At 40.5% G+C, this 21590-nt stretch overlaps 1 protein-coding gene across 1 annotated transcript in view; it reads right to left on the reverse strand.

Annotated features, from left to right (window-relative positions):
• Nucleotides 1-2930: 2930 nt before the first annotated feature.
• LOC132867310 (butyrophilin subfamily 1 member A1-like) overlaps nucleotides 2931-21590 on the reverse strand; it is a 108711-nt gene continuing 90051 nt past the window's right edge. Inside the window, exon 11 of the mRNA XM_060900177.1 lies at nucleotides 2931-3643. Within this exon, the coding sequence (XP_060756160.1) occupies nucleotides 3078-3643 (566 nt within the window). The 3' untranslated portion in view covers nucleotides 2931-3077. The remainder of the gene's footprint in view (nucleotides 3644-21590) is intronic.

Raw genomic sequence — 21590 nt, forward strand, 5'->3', positions numbered from 1 at the left:
GGCAACACAGGAGGTATTGAAAAGGAGCATTAACTCCTCTGGACTGGAGAGGTGCTGATGTGCAGTGGAAATAGAGGTGGTAATGTCATTTATTAAATAACATTGAGAGAACTTCTTTTCAGTGAAAGAGTTAATATGATGGGAGTAGTGACCAGAAGATCTGGTTGTAAACAGGTGGTGAAATAATTTTACGCTGAACACAATAGGCATATGATCGGAGATAGATGCATCCTCGATGCACATGGAATCAATGGAAAACCCACAGGATAAAATGAGATCCAAAGTGTGGCCATGAACATGGGTTGGCTGATTGATGTGTTGGATAAGGCCAAAATAATCCAATAAGGAACAGAACTCACTAACCATCATTAGCACACTAACTGTGAAAAAAAGTCAAATACAAGTGTTAGCGTGTTAACTGTTAAACGCTGTCAAACCTTAGCGTTAGCGCTAATTTAAAAACGCTGTCAAAAATGAGCGTCAGCATGCTAACTTAACAAAAACTGTGAAAGACCAGCATTAGCGTCCTAACATTTAACAAAAACACTCAAACACTAATGTTAGCGCACTAACTGTTAACAAAAATGCTGTCAAACATGAGCATTAGTGCACTAACATTTAACAAAAACGCTCTCAAACTCTAGTGTTAGCACGCTAACTGTTAACAAAAACCCTGTGAAAAATAAATAAGTGTTAAGATGGTAACTTTTAACAAAAACGCTTTCAAAAACAAGCATCAGCGTGTAAACAAATGCTGTCAAACTCTAGTGTTAGCATGCTAGTTTAACAAACCTGTCAAAAATGAATGTTAGCGCACTAACTTAACAAAAACGCTGTCAAACTCTAACGTTAGCATGCTGATTTGTCACAAATGAGCATTACCGCGCTAAATTAACAAAAATGCTGTCAAACTCTAACGTTAGCATGCTGATTTGTCACAAATGAGCATTACCGCGCTAAATTAACAAAAATGCTGTCAAACTCTAGCATTAGTGTGCTGTTAAAAACGCTGTCAAATGCTAACATTAGTGTGCTAACGTTTAACAAAAACTCTCAAACTCCAGTGTTAGCACGCTAACTGTTAACAAAAACCCTGTGAAAAAAGCGTTAGGACGCTAACTTTCAACAAAAGCGCTTTCAAAAACTAGCATCAGCGTGTTAACAAAAATGCTGTCAAACTCTAGCATCAACGCAGTAACTAAAAAAAAAAAACGCTGTCAGAAACGAGCGTCAGCACACTAACTTAACAAAAACCACCAAACATGAACAAAACATTCACAAACTCTTAGCATGGTAACTATTCATAAACGCTTTCAAAAACGAGCATCAGCGGGCTTAACGTTAACAAAAACACTGTCACACTTTAACATTTGCTAAAGTGTGCTAACTTAACAAAAACCATCAAACATTAGCATTAGTGCGCTAACGTTGAACAAAAACATTCACAAACTCTGTTAATGCACTAACTTAACAAAAATGCTGTCAAACTCCAGTGTTGGTGCGCTAACTTCACAAAAACGCTTTCAAACTCTAGCCTTAGCATGCTAACTTTACAAACTCACTTTCAAAAATGAGCATCAGCAGGCTAACTGTTAACAAAAATGCTGCCAAGCACGAGTGTTAGCGTGCTATTAACAAAAATGCTTTCAAAAACAAGCATCAGCACACTAACTGTAAATAAAAATGCTGTCAAACTTTAACATTAATGCACAAACTTAACAAAAACACTGTCAAACTCTAGCGTTCGTCTGCTAAATGTTAGTCAAATACAAGTGTCAGCACACTAACTTAAAAACTGTCAAACAATAATAGTGCACTAACGTTTATCAAAAATGCTGTCAAACTTAAACATTAGAACGCTAACTGTTAAAATGCTGTCAAACTCGACCGTTAGCATGCTAACGTTTAACAAAAACGCTTTCAAACACTAGCATTAGTGTGCTAACTTAATGTTGTCAAACTCTAGCATTAGCATGCTAACTGTGAATAAAAACACTTTCAAAAAAACGAGCATCAGCATGCTAACTGTAAACAAAAACGCTGTCAAACTAACGTTAGCACGTGGTGAACAAAAATGAGCATCAGTGCGCTAACTGAACAGAAATGAGCATCTTCACAAAAACACTATCAAACTCTCACGTTAGCATGCTTACTGAACAAAAATGTTGTCAATCTCTAGCGTTAATGTGCTAGCTTAACAAAAACGCTTTCAAACACGAACGTTAGTGCGTTAACTTAAAAACGGTTTCAAAAACAATTAGCGCTCCAACTGTGAACAAAAATGCTGTGAAATTTTAACGTTAGTGTGCTAACTTAACAAAAACACTGTCAAACATGATAGTGCGTTAACTGTTCACAAAATGCTGTCAAACTCGTGCGAGCATGCTAACTGTTAACAAAAACGCTTTCAAACACTAGCGTTAGCACACCGTTAGAAAAATGCTTTCAGTCACTAGCGTTCGCATGCTAACTTAACAAAAACACCGTCAAACTAGCATTAGTGTGCTAACTGTTAACAGAAACGCTTTCAGACACTAGCATTAGCGCGCTAGCATTTAACAAAAACGGTCTTAAATGCTAACGTGAGTGCGCTAAGTGATCACAAAATATTTATTCATGTAGTTTATTTATTTATGTAAAGAAGAGAATGCAGTGTGTGTAAATAAAAGCTGAAGTTGATGGTGTTTGTGTGTGATGAAGTGTGAAGGAGAAACACAGTGGTGTTGGTTTTATCTACACAGACATCAGCAGCTGAACTTCATCCATTTTATTGATCAGATTCAATTCTGCAGTTAAACTCAGTGTGAACTGTAAATCAGCTTTATTCAGATTTGATTTGTCATGACAAAGTTCCACAATCAAAATGTGTAACAGACAGTAGGAGTAAAATTGTTTCTGCAAAAAAGTAACCCAGGTATTAAAATACACTGTACAGCATTTTAAAGGGGAAAAATGTTTTACGAAAATTAACCAGAAAATGTAAAATATTTCTGTTTATTCTCACCATTTAATAGATGATTAAATTTATGAGTTGAAAATTCATTTTTTCAACTTTCATTTTTTCATTTTTTCAAAATTCATTCAATTTGAAAAATCAAATTCTCCTTTAATACAGGAGAGATGATCAGTGGGGCTGAATTTTTACCTCCAGCATTTAAACAAGGACAGAAGTATGGATAGAGTTTATCAGTGAAAGACTGACCAGTGAAAGAGCAGATATGAGATCTGGACTTCACATCATAAAAGGAGACCAGACCCCCCTCATAATCCACAAACACCCCCACCGTCTCCACCTTCTCTCTCAGTGGGAGGCGGACAGGGGGACCAGCATAAGCCTCATACTGATTCTCATTCCTCAGTCCCACAGTCCAGAATCCATTCTGAGGTTCCAGTGTAATGTCCTCCTTCCTGTTAATGTTCTCTCTCACAACTCCTAATGTCCACTTAGTTTTCCCTCTGACCTGCACCTCATAATAAAATCTCCCTGAGGAGAAACTCTGCTTTCCCACAACACCGAGATAGTATTCAAACCTCTGTGGTGTATCAGGGAGATCCTGCCACTCGTCTCCATGTGTCACTTGTTTTCCATCAGCAGACAGGATGAGTTTGCAATGAGCTGTATCAGAATCCAGAGTCACATCCACTGAGAGAAACACACAGTGTGTGATGTGAGTTTGCAGGTAAAAAAGATTAAATCATCATCCAGTGGATCAGATTCATTCGGATTTATGAGAGGATTTGTAGAAGATTAAATGATTCAACATTTTTAAATGATCTCTTGTAAAAAGAGAAAACTTGTCCACACTGTTCCAAATGTCTGTCGTTTTCACAGCATTTTTACTGAATAATGAACAAATGCTGACTGTCGAACCTGTAGACAGCATGTTGCTGTAGATGTGAAAAGCATCATGGTCTAAACTCTCTGCTGGGTGAATTCCACACTCAATAGATTTTTCCTGTGAAATACAACACCGTCATTTTGAGAGGGATTTTTTTAGCCGGATCTTTTTCACCTGCTTTTCTCCAGACAGTTTTGTTGTCAGAGTTTACTGATAAGATTCCACAATTTCTTCAGCCTTTGACTTCAGTAAGGTCACTGAGCTCATTATTTTACTATTGTACGGTAATTGATCAGTTTTCAGGTTCCCTGTGTGTGTAAGTTTAAAAGCGCACTGGGAGAGAGAAGGAGAGAGACACACCTTCATTAGCTCGTAGGCGAGTGTGTATAATATTCCCAAAATAAACTATTTACACACAGCATTGTGAGAGATTTTATTATCTGGAGGCATTTAGTTGATGACGTCATCAGTTTGGTGTCGGAGTAACATTACTGGATAAAAGCGAAAGTGGAATCGTGTGTGTCATTGAGCTCTGTGTAAAATCTGGAGGGCTCAGAGCCCATCCCCTGCTGTCGAGACGAGTGAAGCCACCTGGCCGCCATCTTACCGGTCACATCGCGTGTATTTGGTTTGTGTTAAAGCATCGTATCCGATCAAATTTGCCCCAAGAAAAGTATCTCCTGACTTTTTCCTCTTTCATTCCCTCCTCTTATTTTCTCCACTTTATCCCCCCATTCCTTACAGATCTTTATCGTACTCCGCTTCACTGTTATTGGTTTTCCCTTTTCCAGTTCAGTCTCTGATCTTTTTTTTGAACGGCTCTTTTACTCCTATAATTATTTTTATGGAGATTTTCAGTTTCTCTTATACAGTCGATATTTCTCTTTCGTATATTTCTTCTTCCTTTCTATCTATCTAGAGCAGCGGCTACAATTATCGACAGTCCATAATTATCGACACCTTTTCAGATTTACCAATAAAAAACAATTTTACAAAGCTGAGTTTCAGTTACAGCAGTTATTATTGGTTAATCAACCGGAAGACCCGCCTCACCCTTTGATCTTGTCGTCTGATGACACAGCTCGTTACCTGAGATGGAATTTTTTTTAGCACAATCAGTAATTTGAGGAAAACCCAGGCGTTATCATCGCAGGTAAGCATGGTGGAAAGATCATGGACATGTTTTTACTGATCAAATTCACCGATATTTCATGATCTCCTTGTGGAAACCTACTTTGTTTCTGACTCTTTCATTTGACGGTCGCCATTTTGTATCTAAACGCGCGTTTGAGAGTCACGTGAGGTGTCGATAATAGCGATCACTTTCGTTTAGTAGATGTTATGTTCATTATGTCTTCTTATTAAATCAAATCATTAGTTTTCTTTTGTTTCAGACATGTAAAAGTTTTTTTCCTTTACCTGACATGTTTCGACGGTGTGACCTCCCTGTCAATATTGACCCTCTGATGAAGACGGAAGTTACACCGTCGAAACATGTCAGGTAAAGGAAAAAACTTTTACATGTCTGAAACAAAAGAAAACTAATGATTTGAATAGTGATCACTTTCACCGGTGTCCACCATTATCGACACCCTGTGGAATTAAGGGACATTTACAACTGTTATGGATCGATCTTTGTGTAACATTGTTGAAGTAGATGAAGGACTTAAAAAAAAATATAAAAGTGCTGTGATTTGTAGTAATTTTTTTCTGATTGATAACAGAATGGAATGTTTATCGAGTATTTGGAATCCAAGTGCAAGAAATAGAATTAGAGCAGAATTAAATTCCTAACATATAAAAAATTACATGCTTGAAATATTCAGATTTTTCTATTCCATTCAGAATTTTTTTTTTTTTTTGCAGTTTGTTGTAAATATCGACCACATATTACAATATCAGGAGACATTTTATATTTTGGTTTGAGGAATGACATGCGACCTTTGACCCGGATGTCTATGTGGTTAAAATGTTAGTTGCCTGTTGAGATTTATTGGTAAACGACAAAACTAGAAATTAATACAAACAACAATGAATGATGAACAAAATGTGATCGATGAGAATACTTAAAGTGGAACAAAAAGATTTTCTGACAGGTTCAACATTATCAGTTCATTTGCTTACAAACATTAGAATTACTTCCTCATTTACATAAACACCCACATCCATATATTTATATAAAATATATTTTGTACTAAATATAAAAGTCTATATAAAACTAATTTGAAATAAAAACTGTTTTATTAACTTAATACCACATACCGGTTATTTTTTAATGTAAATAATCATCTGGATGTCGATAATTGTGGAACGGTGTCACGTGATCTGATATGCTCAGGAATCAACTCGGTTTTTTTTTTCCCCAGTGGAAGTTTGAGTCATTATTCATGCACAATTTACATATTGAAAGTCTTTTATACTTTTGCAACGGCCAAAAGATCGTTAAAGTGTCGATAATTGTAGCCGCTGCTCTATCTATCTATCTATCTATCTATCTATCTATCTATCTATCTATCTATCTATCTATCTATTATTATGATTATACAAACTGTTAGGACTAGGACTGTTTTGGCCTCTAGAGGCCGCTGTTATTTCCTTTTCATGTCGTGTTCATTTTGGCCTCTAGAGGCCGCCACTGTTCCTGTGTTTTGAGTTTGTGTTAATTGCCTAATTATCTTCACCTGTGTCCTTAATTAGTTTGTCTATTTATACCCCTGAGTTCAGTCCTCTTGTCACGGAGTCTTTGTGCTGTTATGTTTATCTCCAGTTTCCTTTGTACTGTGTTTTTTGATCTTCTTAGCTTTTGTATTTTTGCACTTTGCTTTTCTTTTGGATTATACTCTTTGGTTTTTTTGTCTTTTGTTTTGCCCTGTATATAGTGTATATAGTTTAAATAAACCTTTTGATTCTTTTTCTACTTCCGCCTCACGCCTCTGCATTTGAGTCATCCCCCTGGTGGCCTAGTGGGGGTTTGCTGGATTATCACACCAACGAACCAGGTTCGAATCCCAGCAAAACCCTAACACAAACGCTGTACAATATTTCCTTTCTATTTAGGACAGTTGCTGAAACAGGATTATTTTCTCGTGTTATTTGCCATTTTCACTTCATTCTCACAGTCATGTCTTAACAGTGTTTATTGGTCACATAATTCACCGCCATTTTAGACACAAACAACTCAATTTTGATGCTTTTTCTTTTTCAGACCGCACAGTGTTTAGTAAATGGTGTGACCTTTAATGTGTGAAACAAATGCAATGAGAAATAGAACTTGGCAAATGATGTGACAAACAAATGCGACTTTTATCCGCACAAACGGCGCTGTGCACACACGTGTAAAATGATCACACTATCAACACTCGCAGGTGAAATGTCCGTCCACAACCTTTGACCTGACGGTTTGTACAGTTCACTGCTGCACATGCAGACATTTTTCTTGTCATTTTTCTCACCAACTCCATAAATAACTTGTCCAGTTTTTTTTCTCCTTGTCAAACCGGCTGAGTCGACAGATTTGTTGATTTTCGAAGGTAAATCTGCCATAATTTTCTGAATATCGTTGCTATTAACATCAGGTTTGAGAATCATTAAATGATGAAATCTAAAAAATATTGGTTAATAAGTTAGTTAATGAAATCTTATTGCTTTGACATCACCATTCACTAGTTACTGCTCACAGATTCACTGGGTAAGCCCTTTATCTTTCAAATGAATATGAACATGTATTTATATGGTCATGTGACCTGACTAATGAAGTGTTAATTCATATTAAAACAATTCTATGATCAATAAAGTCAATAAAGAAGCAGCGTCAATATCTGCATATCTGTAATGTGTGTACAATGTGTTTAAATTATTCATTTAATCCCTATAATACGCCCTTTAATGTCCCTCGGCCCACATCACTTTAAATGTATAAAGTTATAAATGTGGTATTTTGGGATCATAATGTAGCCCCCTACTAATTTTAGTTCATCCTTTTTGTATTTTTTTTTTGTTATCTGCAGTGTAGGGTTGCCCTGGTTTATAAAATATCACCCCATTTATTACTTATGTGATTTATTTTATGCGTTAAAAGAGGAAACTGTATTTTTGTTAAAGTGTTCAAATATCCCACGTTTAGAGCAGACCTTGAACTTCTCATGTCTGTTTTCTGCGGGGGATAGACAGGTGTCAATCAAACAAGTTGGGATAGACTTTTGCCCTGTCAGATTTTGTGAGGGGCGGGACTTAGTTCAGACACGACGATACGGAGCGAGGAGAGTAAAAGAGGATAATACCTGTTTTAAGTTCATTTTATTCTTTAGAAATACTTTTTTTTGGAAGAATTAAAAACCCAGTGGGATTGCGACTTTGTGTAACTCTAACCAGCGGAGTGTGGGCTGCGTTGGGAGACGTTTTAGTGCAAACCTGGGCATTTTACGGCCCGCGGGCCGCATCCGGCCCTTTGGTTCATTCTGACCGGCCCGCGTAAGGGTAATTAGAAATTACAAAATAAACGTATTTTCTAATTTTACCTCATGCATGGACTGAATGTGCATTGCTTTTATTTTGAAGTTGTGTTCAACAAAAACGCAATGCGCGCGACATGAACATGACATGAAATCCCACGAAACCTAATCCCGTGATAACTACTTCCGTAATTTGTCCAGACCAACCACAAACTTGTACGTCATCCTTCAAACGGTCCAGCCAATCACATAGTGTGACGTCACCAGCAGGCGCCGGAGCCCGAGCCGATCTGTAGATCTGATTCCTACTTTTTGGTGAATAATCTCATTATTTTTACAAAATATTACATACACAAGTGTCGATATGCCAAATCCCCCCCTTCATGGCCTGCTCTTAAGAATGAACTGTCCTTGTTACAAAAATGTCTGAAATATATAAACAATCCCCATGCAAATATACTGTAAACATTCAGAGCAGAAGTTAACCTTTCATAAACCCCTCGTTTTTTTCCATTTTACGTATATTGTGTGTATATATATATATATATATATATGTATTTGATAAGTTTTCTTTTTAGATTATATTTTCAGAGGAGGTGTGATTTTATGTTGTAATATAAAATAATTGTTTGTTTGAATTTAATAAAAAAAGATCTGATTCCTACACCGAATCGACTGATGATCATCTGTCAGCTGTGCTTCGCATCTCCACCTCAGACATTCAACCTGACTCTGATGCGCTCGTTAAAGACCAACAGAGACTAGATTTCTCCCACTGAACAAATAAAAAACTGAAAAACAGTTTTTTGAGGTGATTAGACTACAAATGTGGGCATCATTATTATAATCTGATGTATCTTGCTTGATATTTGGAGTAGAAAGACAATATTGTGATGTGTTTATTGTGTTTTGGGGTGAATGTGACTGAAAAAAAAAATGGTACAAACGTTCACATTTTGTTAACCATTGTTTTGGGAAATTTGATTGAAATAAATGACACTTTTTGTAAGGCAAGCTCGTTTTTTCCATACTCTTACCAGTCTTAGCAGCTTGTAAAAACAATGTTATTTATTGCTTTATATAAACAGGGTTCCCGCGGGGTTTTAAAAGGTAGTTAATTAAAATAGGCTAAATTATGGCCAGTAAAAAGTAGTAAAAGGTAGTAAACGTAATCTGACGTGGTAGTAAATTTTTTTGACCCCCCATCCAACTGGGCCTATGTGTTTTCTAATTCGTTTAATTAACCTGCATGCCATAATATCCATAAATTACTACATTTGGGCGAATTTATTTTTATGTATCGAGGAGGACCGCAGTGAGGAGTTGGTGGCGCATGCGCATTGAATTCCAATAACGGTCGAATCCAGTATAAATTTATACCAGAGATTGTTTAGTACGAGACTGACTTTGTTTATACGGCTCTAGTCGAATCTATCTGTTGACCCGACTGGCGACATCTGCACGAGAATTAAACAATGGGGAAATGCAAATTTTCAGACCTCTGGCTGGAGGAACCTGATTTTAAAGCAGGCCCGGCGCCAGGAACAGTTTACTAAGGGGGCAATTAGAAATCGCAAGGGGGCAAATATTTTTCATATGGTGTGTAGTAGTGATGGCGGTCTGACAACGTGTTTCAAACAATTAACTGCGCCAACCACAAAACCATGGCCCCGAAGGTTGCTTTAGTCCGGGGAAATCATGTGATACATGACCAGGGCAGTTGCGCTTTATCAACCCCCGTGCCCACCTGTTAACCCTCCCCTCCGATTTTCTCACAGACACGCGTTACAACCGGAAAGATACCAAACATAAAACAACACACACAAACCTACAGGCAAGTCCTTTAAATTTAAAATACATACAAATAGCTCCGCGGCATGAAAACAACGTCAATGCAAGTAAGGTACTTGCCTCGGCGGCCAAAATCTCATATCTCTAGCCGCTTTATCCTGTTCTACAGGGTCGCAGGCAAGCTGGAGCCTATCCCAGCTGACTACGGGTGAAAGGCGGGGTACACCCTGGACAAGTCGCCAGGTCATCACAGGGCTGACACATAGACACAGACAACCATTCACACTCACATTCACACCTACGCTCAATTTAGAGTCACCAGTTAACCTAACCTGCATGTCTTTGGACTGTGGGGGAAACCGGAGCGCGGCCAAAATCATAATTTAAAAAAATCAACAGACCCCGCGGCTGCACCAGTAATAGCCTTCCTGACTCGCACCGAGTCAACGCTAACCACTTAATCCGCGACCCCAGTTTAGGCGTGTAGGGGACTAAACACTCTGAAGTGATGAATTTTCACCCCCGCTGCATGGGGGGTGACGTCAACGACACACATTCTTACGCTATTTGCGCACAAAGCGGACCATATATGAACACATACACCAACATAAACGGAGATAAACTTAGCCTACAAAGAAAGAAAATGGATTCACAATATTGTGATTGAATTCGTTTAATTCGGTGGGGGAAAGACTACTCCCGTAAACTGACTGCATATTGCAGGATATTGCAGAGACAGTGCACTTTTAAGTGTAGACTACATGTAAAACCCCCGCCCGCACGACCCCTCCCCTTGTCCTTATCACAGGTCTGTGTGTGCGCGGCTGTGTCAGCATTTCACACACACACCCACAATAACTAGTCCCGAGTAGTTAGGATTGATACATATGTCTAAAACAGGGTTAATATTAAATTCAGGCTTTTTGAAATAATCCTACCTTAATACAGTTGAATTCTACGATTGCAACGTAAGAATCATAACAACCAATCAGATTTGTTCTACCGTGCCAGTTTTAGTAGTGATTTATGTGAAATGTATTTTTGTGCAATGCGCAACCACTTAATATTTCGTATTTGAAAATGCAAATTATTAATACGTCTATAATACATTATATTTTCATAAGAAAACAATTAAGTGATCTGAGTCTCCGTTAAGGGGGCGGGGCTGTAGCCACGAGGGGGCGACGCCCCCCCCCCCCCCCCCCCCCCATGGCGCCGGGCCTGTTTTAAAGACTGGCTAAAGGCGGTAGATGGCAATCGGCGAGAGGCATTCATTGAAAAGTTGATCGAAGAAAAGGTCAAACAACTGAGGCACATGTAATGCGCTGTGTGTGCGCGCGCGCCATTTGAGGCATCCAAAATGTGATGAGCAAATCTGTTGAACTGTTCAAATGATTAAGATTAACCCTCTAAAACACTGATCTCTGGGAGGAAGGTGTTGACTCTGCCCACGGGCCTTCACGGCTACAGGACTGGTGCAAATGACTATCTTAAGCAAACTTGGCAATGTGTTGAGAGACTGCCAAAATAGGGCTTGGGTTATGTGTGTTTTGTATCTTTAGGGTGTGTGTCTTGTCTTTGTCATGTGTGTGTGCACCCATGTGTGCGTGCGCCTGGTGCGCTGTGTGCGCGTGTGTGTGTGGGTTCGTGTTTGCCATTTGACCTGATTTAAATGTAATGAGTTGATGTACCTAAGCACATAAGATTTTTTGTGCAAATCTGTTCACCTGTTCAAAAGATTATTCCACAAACAAAAGGTTGGCCATCTTGAAAGTGTTGGCCGACAAAATGTAATCAGATCTTGTACCTAATGTGAAGTGTTGACACACAAGGTTTGGTGCAAATCTGTGTACCCGTTAAGAGGTTATGGGCCACAGTTTCACAGTTCAATAAAATTATAACTTGTATATGGAAGTTTGTTTTCTTTTATGCAAATATGCATTACTCCAATGTGTAGCCCTAGCAATGGGAGGTTCTATTATGCGTCCAAAGGGAAAGAGTTACACTACCGGTACGTTCAGATTTTCTTTCTATCTTGTCTCATCAATCCAAGTCTTTGGGTAGAGTTGTCACTAACTTATATGTAGCACATTCACTTGGACTAACACATACACTCAAAGATTACCTTGTTAAATTGTGAGAAAATGTCCAAATCCAAATTGTCGCTGTGGTAGTAAAAAAAATTGTGAAGGTAGTAAAAAGGTAGTAAATTCAACATAAAATATCTGTAGGAACCCTGATAAAGAAATACAATTAATATTATGCAGAATTTAGTTCAGCCTTTTGGTCCGGCCCTCCACAAAATTTTCTGTTTCTCATGTGGCCCCATGGAAAAAATAATTGCCCAGCCCTGTTTTAGTGAGTATGGTGACTGAGCTCGTTCTTACCATTAGTTGCTAAGCTACTACTGTTAGCATGTAAATGGAGTTAGCTGACTAGTGTGCACCTTCACAGGAGCGAAGGAGACCTGCGTTGGGCTGCATGTAGGAAGCCTGGGATTATTTACAAGTCTCTGAGTGAGTATAGGTATTGTGGATGCTAAAATTATGCACATGGTCATTCATCAGCGTATTCATTTGAGATTTTGACTTTCAATGTTAGTGTGCTTCAGACATTGCCACTCATGCTGCTGCAATAGAGGTGCTCAGGACTTGCAGCTGCCAGGGACTTTCTGCACGTGGACCGAGTTTTTCTTCTTCCTCCTGCTCGCTGTGTGTGGAAGGTTTGAATGGACTGTTACTACCATCTTTCTGAGTTTCCAAGGGACTGAGAGTACTAACTCTTCTCCAGCTGAGGGTTACATATGAGCTCCAACAGCGCGCCAACGAACATGGTACCATAGACTGAGTTAGAAAATCCCGGGTAATATTATTATTTTCATTCGTTTATTTTATTTGTTTTGTTTTTTTTTTGGGGGGGGGGGGGGGGGGGTTGAAATACTGTGATATTTTTGCAATCAGTGTGTGTGTATGAGAGTGATTCGTGTTAAATAGTGATGTAAGCCATTTCACTGCAAGATCTGATTTATGTGGAACATTAAAGGGCCATATCTGAGTAAGTACGAAGCATGGGAGTTAAAGCTCACACATACAGTATAGCTAAATTATAAGCTAACTGCGCCTCTTTGCACCTTGGTTTGAATCATGTTTTTTTTGTACAGCCCCGATTCCAAAAAAGTAGGGACAAAGTACAAATTGTAAATAAAAACGGAATGCAATGATGTGGAAGTTTCAAAATTCTATATTTTATTCAGAATAGAACATAGAGGACATATCAAATGTTTAAACTGAGAAAATGTATCATTTAAAGAGAAAAATTAGGTGATTTTAAATTTCATGACAACAACACATCTCAAAAAAGTTGGGACAAGGCCATGTTTCCCACTGCGAGACATCCCCTTTTCTCTTTACAACAGTCTGTAAACGTCTGGGGACTGAGGAGACAAGTTGCTCAAGTTTAGGGATAGGAATCTCATCTCATCTCATTATCTCTAGCCGCTTTATCCTTCTACAGGGTCGCAGGCAAGCTGGAGCCTATCCCAGCTGACTACGGGCGAAAGGCGGGGTACACCCTGGACAAGTCGCCAGGTCATCACAGGGCTGACACATAGACACAGACAACCATTCACACTCACATTCACACCTACGGTCAATTTAGAGTCACCAGTTAACCTAACCTGCATGTCTTTTGGACTGTGGGGGAAACCGGAGCACCCGGAGGAAACCCACGCGGACACGGGGAGAACATGCAAACTCCACACAGAAAGGCCCTCGCCGGCCCCGGGGCTCGAACCCAGGACCTTCTTGCTGTGAGGCGCCAGCGCTAACCACTACACCACCGTGCCGCCCCAGGGATAGGAATGTTAACCCATTCTTGTCTAATATAGGATTCGAGTTGCTCAACTGTCTTAGGTTTTTTTTTGTCGTATCTTCCGTTTTATGATGCGGCAGATGTTTTCTATGGGTGAAAGATCTGGACTGCAGGCTGGCCAGTTCAGTACCCGGACCCTTCTTCTACGCAGCCATGATGCTGTAATTGATGCAGTATGTGGTTTGGCATTGTCATGTTGGAAAATGCAAGGTCTTCCCTGAAAGAGACGTCGTCTGGATGGGAGCATATGTTGCTCTAGAACCTGGATATACCTTTCAGCATTGATGGTGTCTTTCCAGATGTGCAAGCTGCCCATGCCACACGCACTAATGCAACCCCATACCATCAGAGATGCAGGCTTCTGAACTGAGTGCTAATAACAACTTGGGTTGTCCTTCTCCTCTTTAGTCCGAATGACACGGCGTCCCTGATTTCCATAAAGAACTTCAAATTCTGATTTGTCTGACCACAGAACAGTTTTCCACTTTGCCACAGTCCATTTTAAATGAGCCTTGGCCCAGAGAAGACGTCTGCACTTCTGGATCATTTTTAGATACGGCTTCTTCTTTCAACTATAGAGTTTTAGCTGGCAACGGCGGATGGCACGGTGAATTGTGTTCACAGATAATGTTCTCTGAAAATATTCCAGAACCCATTTTGTGATTTCCGATACAGAAGCATGCCTGCATGTGATGCAGTGCCGTCTAAGGGCCCGAAGATCACGGGCACCCAGTATGGTTTTCCGGCCTTGACCCTTACGCACAGAGATTCTTCCAGATTCTCTGAATCTTTTGATATTATGGACTGTAGATGATGATATGTTCAAACTCTTTGCAATTTTACACTGTCAAACTCCTTTCTGATATTGCTCCTCTATTTGTCGGCACAGAATTAGGGGGATTGGTGATCCTCTTCCCATCTTTACTTCTGAGAGCCGCTGCCACTCCAAGGTGCTCTTTTTATACCCAGTCATGTTAATGACCTATTGCCAATTGGCCTAACGAGTTGCAATTTGGTCCTCCAGCTGTTCCTTTTTTGTACCTTTAACTTTTCCAGCCTCTTATTGCCCCTGTCCCACCTTTTTTGAGATGTGTTGCTGTCATGAAATTTCAAATGAACCAATATTTGGCATGAAATTTCAAAATGTCTCACTTTCGACATTTGATATGTTGTCTGTGTTCTATTGTGAATACAATATCAGTTTTTGAGATTTGTAAATTATTGCATTCCGTTTTTAATTACAATTTGTACTTTGTCCCAACCTGTTTGCACCGTGGGTCAGACAGGACTGAAATTTCATCTGTGCTGTATGTCGAGCATGTATAGCATATTTGACAATAAAGTTGACTTGACTTGACTCCTGACATTTATTTACTGTAGATCAGGATTTTAAAACATGAATCAGCCTCAGAGATGCGCAGAAACATCAGCAGTGATTCCATAATATCCATGCAAATTTAAGCTCCAAGATTCATGTCGGGGAAATAATATGGTTTTAGAAAGCGATGACTGACTGACACAATTCTTTGTATATTTGAGAGGAAACATCAATTTCTTTGAGTGTTTGTGTCACTTGTTGATATTCCACGTGCGCCAGATCCGCCATGTTTCTATCGCAGAGTCGATGTCGGCAGTGAGGAGACTCGAGCTAATAAACTCACGAGGTGCAGTTTCACATCAGATTATTTGAGCTCACGCCAATATATGCATCTCATTATCTCTAGCCGCTTTATCCTTCTACAGGGTCGCAGGCAAGCTGGAGCCTATCCCAGCTGACTACGGGAGAAAGGCGGGGTACACCCTGGACAAGTGCCTATATATATATATATATATATATATATATATATATATATATATATATATAAAATGAGACCATCTAAGCTTCTGTTTATGTAAAAATTGATGGATTTTACAATTATCGAGCTGTTTTGTAATCAGAACTAAAGGTTGAATTGAACAGTTAAACCACTTACAGTGGGGTGAAGGGCTTAATTTTTATCTGAAAATGCGGCTGAAGAGACGATCGATTAGTCTGTCAGTGTTTAAACCTCTGTGGGAAACTGAGAGAGCCGTCAGAAAACAAAAGAAAAGAGGAATCTCTCTTTTCTCTGTTCCTGCTTTTGTGTTCTCGTTTCTTTCTCTGTAAGATCAAAACATTAGTCTGTGGTTGGTAGAAGAGAGCAACTGGACTTGCTTGAAAAGTCTTGAAGACGTTTCGCCTCTCGTCCGAAAGGCATCATCAGTTCTGTCTGTCTAATAGGGAGTATCAAGTATTTATCCTCTCATGGATCATAATAGAATCCAAATCAGAATGCTGATGGCTGCATTGAAGGTGGCTGATAGATGTCATAGACAACCACCTCTGTTCAGTGATGGTCGTTCCAGGCTGACAAAATTGAACGATCCTCTCTGGCTAAGATGTCTGCCAGTTTTCTGGAAGTCCTCTCATACTCCCGCACTAGTCGAAGGGAACTCATCCCAAAGTGTGTAGAAACATATCTGTGAAGATACTCAGTCGTCCAGGTACATAGTAATCTGTGGTTGGTAGAAGAGAGCAACTGGACTTGCTTGAAAAGTCTTGAAGACGTTTCGCCTCTCGTCCGAAAGGCATCATCAGTTCTGTCTGTCTAATAGGGAGTATCAAGTATTTATCCACTAATAGGGAGTATCAAGTATTTATCAAGGATAAATACTTGATACTCCCTATTAGACAGACAGAACTGATGATGCCTTTCGGACGAGAGGCGAAACGTCTTCAAGACTTTTCAAGCAAGTCCAGTTGCTCTCTTCTACCAACCACAGATTACTATGTACCTGGACGACTGAGTATCTTCACAGATATCAAAACATTAGGTGTATAACTCCATACTCACTACTGTGGAGTCGAGCCCATGCGTTCTCAGGCTAAGATCGCTAAGCGCCAGCTAGAACAATTTGAACAATCTGTCCAGAAAAATGATGTCATCTAATCCTGCTCTCTCTTCCAGCTGCACTCACTAGTCAGGTTTTCCTTTTCTTTTCCTCTGGAGGGAGAGTCGAGTCCGCCATGTTTGCCCACGCTGATGTTGGTAACTCGCCAGCGCCCCCTATAACGATCCCACAATTCCTTGCGCGCTCCACCCGGATGTGACGTAAAGTGGAACTGCTTTAACTGTATCGAGAGCGCCTCGATTCGTCCTCTCGTGTTCTGGCTACTGGAGTGGTCGGACGGACTGTTGGCACGCTCGCCTACAGTGTTGAGACTAACCGCTATTGTCTGAGAACAGCCTGTTCAAATTAGTTTCGGCCGAACTTTTGAACGACCCGCTAAGTTTCAGCGATTATAGTGGTTTTGATTCTAAACCTTTGCAAAGTTTAACTACAGTTAAGTAGTTTTCCACGCTGAGGCATTTGCGGACAGCTTCGCTCCTCTCAGCTTTTTCTCGTCGACGCATCACAGGAGGTTTCTCCCGAAGCACCGTGGGCCAGCTAGGCCTCCATCTCCCTGCTTCGTTAGCCGCGGTTGGACGCAATGCGCCGCTAACCTCCTCTCCTCGGACCGCGACCCTCAGCGCGGACATCGGAGAACGAACTTCCATCGCATTGAGTAGGCACTTGGGCAAATTTTAATTTGTAGCTTATTCAGATGGTTGTTAGGGTCATGTTTAAGCTTTGAGCTGTTTAGCATACCCGCTCAGACACGGAAGGTGTTTGTTTGTTTGTTTTTTTTATTGTTTGTTTTGGTTCTGTTTTTTTCTTTGAACTTGTTAGACAGGGTATCTTGCATGATATCTTTCCTTAACTCCATTGCTAGCTTCCCTATCTGATTAGCAGCGCAGCGACAAGTTTGTTATTTTAAGCTCCGAGGCTAGACCGCTACAAGGCCTAGTCCTCTCCATCCAACACCTATTACACACACATATACACACACACACACACACTCTCTCTCTCTCTCTCGTGTTGAGTTCTTTGCCTAGATAGTCTGTTGGAAATTGTTGTTAAGTACAGTGTTTGGATTCAGCTGTAACATGGTCAGATTCTCCTTAGCAACTTATTGCTAGCTACCTCAGGGTGATACGCTAGCTCGTAGGCTTGTGTTCTCGACGCCATTTTGATACCTCCCTCATTGAGTTACCTGTGATATGACACCTAGGCACTGACCGCCATTTTGTTTAAGCATTGCCAGAGTGGCTAGTCGTTAGCATCTGCCCACAGATACACACACACGCACGCATCGGCTTGCCCTAGCCTCACACACACACACACACACACACACAAGGGATTCTTTTCTTTTTTCCTTCTATCTCTTTCTCTCTCTCTCTTTCCCTCAAATTTATAGTCCAGGTGTAATTCTTCCATTGTTTTGTCTTGTTATTACCTTTGCCGACATTGAATGTATTTTGAGATTATTATTAGTGAGTAGTAGACAAATAAAAGCTAATAAAATTGAATTGCATTTTACTTGTTCCTGTTGTTTATTCACAAGGTCAACTATTTAGAACTCCTTTTTCCTTCAGAATTTAGCTTTTGTATACAACTGGGTTTCCCATCTAATACAGAGCTACCATTAATCTTGAATGTAACCATTCACGGTGAGTATTAAGATTAATAATTTAAGATTTTATGAGACTGATCTTTATTTATAAATTGATTAATTTAATTATCAATTATTACATAATTTATAATTTAATTAATCCCAATTCAACCTACATTGATGTGTTTTGGTGAAAAGTAGGTCAGACACCCCACGGTGGTCACGTGATATTGTTGCTCACTTGCTTCGGCAATCTCCAGAATTGTAAAATGCGGGACGCTTTTTATCTCGGCAAAACATTTACACACAGGATACACGGTGTATACAGCAGCGAAACATCTCCAAACAGCAACAGAAAAAACATTTTACCCAGAATTCAACTTTGCAGTCAGAACCTTTAACTGCATGATTATAAAACTCTTCGACTTCTTCGTCCAGCACAACAACATTCACCTCTGAAAGGGAAAGAGTTTTATACTCATCACTTTTCCACACACATGGTGGAACAAATCATTCTTTCAGAATAATCCATTTTTTCCACACAGTGTTTTACTCACATTTATAATCTTTCATTTTTACAAGTGAAGCTGAATTCAATCAAATCATAAAGCTGAACAGTGAAGGCTAAAGAACAGTGGTTTACTCAGAGTCTGGGGATTTGGACTCAACCCCTTCCAGTCTGATCTACCAGCGGATAAATAGTTTGTATGATCTATAACGATGTCCAAAGTTGATGCTAAGGCCATTATTAAAAAAATGTTCTGTTTCCGGTCCACTGGCCGGGTGAGTGCCGTTTGTGCGGTTGAAAATATTTTAACGCCAGTTTTTCGACATTTTTTTTCAGGTTCATAAATCTAAAATCGAACTTGACATTTACGCATTCCCAGGGCTTTCCACTAAGGTGGTGTTTACATTAGACCGTATCCGTCTCGTTTTCGTCGCGGATGCACTGTCCGTGCACATTAAAACGCCGGGAAACGACTCCACAGGCGGAACAACTTGAATCCGCCAGGGCCCACGTATTCAACCCAGTTCGTATCTGATCCGGTGCTGTGTAAACATTGAGGAACGAGGAAACGCTGTGCTGAGCTCTAGCTGACGTCGTCATTGGACAACGTCACTGTGACATCCACCTTCCTGATTCGCTGGCGTTGGGATCACACACACAGCGGCTCAGTCCCAAATCACTGCTCGTGCGCTTCACTCGCGCGCTCTGTGAGCTGCGCAGGGCCGGAGTGCGCACGCTCCAGAGGGCACTCGCTGTTCAGGGCGGAGTGATTTGGAGCGCAGGAGGAAGCGCTGAGCCGCACTGAGGTTTATTTACACATTTCAACTTATTTACCTCCTTCAGGCGCTTCAGTGAGAACATGAACATCACAGCCAGGTGTGTTTATCTGCTGGAGAAGGTGTTCGCTTGCCATCCTTCCACTTGCAAGTGGTGAGTGACTTGCGCATGTCCGATATGCACTGGGATCATGTGACGTGCCGTCTAATTAGTCATGTGATTAGCGTATCCGTGTATTGGCGATGCTGTGTGCACGCGAATCGTTTTAAAAACGTTAATCTGATGATCCGCTGATACGGTCTAATGTAAACACCACCTAAGGCTCATACTAGCCAGCCATGACAAATAAGTAGCCAGCCGGGGGGGAGTAAACACAAAATAAACTCCTGTGCACGCAGTTCCCAGGATTAAATGTATTTTCCACAGACCATTTATTTATTCACTTTACTCAAATACAAAGTAAAATGGCAGTAAATCTTCTTTCTTTTCTTGCGTATTGCATCATGAGGCGTTCCTGGCTTATAAATCTCTTATTTTCGGTGCATGACACATTCACGCAGCTGAGCATGCTATGAATTAACAACGACAACGCTCTGCAGTGGCGGCTACACAATTACACACTCGGCGAACATTTCTCCATTTGTGTATGAAAATACACTCCAACCACTCAGTTTGGTTTCATTTACAACCAACGGTGTCTTTTGATGGCATCACGTAATTGAACGAGAGAAGACTGGTTTACCGGAGACAAAATAAGCGTTATCTCTGCTTCCGTTCCCTCCGACGGCCCCGACACACTACTGCCTCCGCCGAGTGCGCGCGCACTCTGAACTAGTGGTGTGTCATTCACGAACGAACAGTTCTTTTTGAACGAGTCTTCGAAGTGAACGACTAGAACTAGTTCGCGCTGCCTCTCGTTCTCGGTCGTTCGCGAATCAGCAGTCTCTGCTCGCTGGCAGCAGGGCGGTCGCTGAATCTCGGTCGTTGGCGAATCAGCAGGATCTGTTCAGTAGCAGAAGGGCGTCCAACTTGCATTTTGATCTGTGCAGAGCAGCGCCACTTTACTTCTTTAAGGGCTATCTGAGCCCTATTATCAGAGCGTTGACACATGCCAGGTCTTTAGTTTACAATTTAGAGCCCTCACTCAGCAATACATTTCAGTTCACAGCGAACGAGCTCAGCAGTTCGCGAACGAACGAACAGCCAGCAGCCAGCCTGCCTGCTGCCATACTGGGCTGGGCACATAGCAACTAGTGGTGTGTCGTTCACGAACGAACCGTTCTTTTTGAACGAGTCTTCGAAGTGAACGACTAGAACAATGAATGATCATGAATGCAGCAGAGAGACATCGCAGGCTACTGTTCGCTGAATACGATGACTTGTAAAGTTGTTTATTCTCTGAAATGAGTGTTGCTGTTAAATAAACAATATATATATTTTTTTTTGCTTAATGGGTTTGAGAGAACAACTGCATAGCCGGCAGACCATGGCTCTACTAAAATAAATATAATAAATATAAAAACAGCTTTATTCTCATCTACATTTAATTAACTTTCAGAGCTTTGTTTATGCAGTCTTTTTCAGATAATGCTAGGATAATGTTTTTCTCAAGCACATTGTAATGTATGAAAATCTATTGTGGATGGCACCTCTGCCGCCTCTCGTTCACTCAAGATGAACTAAACTTCGGACGACAGCCATTGTTGTGCCGCTTTGGTGTGACGTCATCAAAATGAACGAGTGAACGAACTGAACGAACGAATTTCTTTGCTGAACTGACCGACATGAACGAACTGGCGGAAATGAATCGCCATGTCCCACCAATACTCTGAACTGAATCA

The sequence above is a fragment of the Neoarius graeffei genome, chromosome 1 (genome assembly GCF_027579695.1).
Source record: "Neoarius graeffei isolate fNeoGra1 chromosome 1, fNeoGra1.pri, whole genome shotgun sequence".
NCBI classification, from domain to species: Eukaryota; Metazoa; Chordata; class Actinopteri; order Siluriformes; family Ariidae; genus Neoarius; species Neoarius graeffei.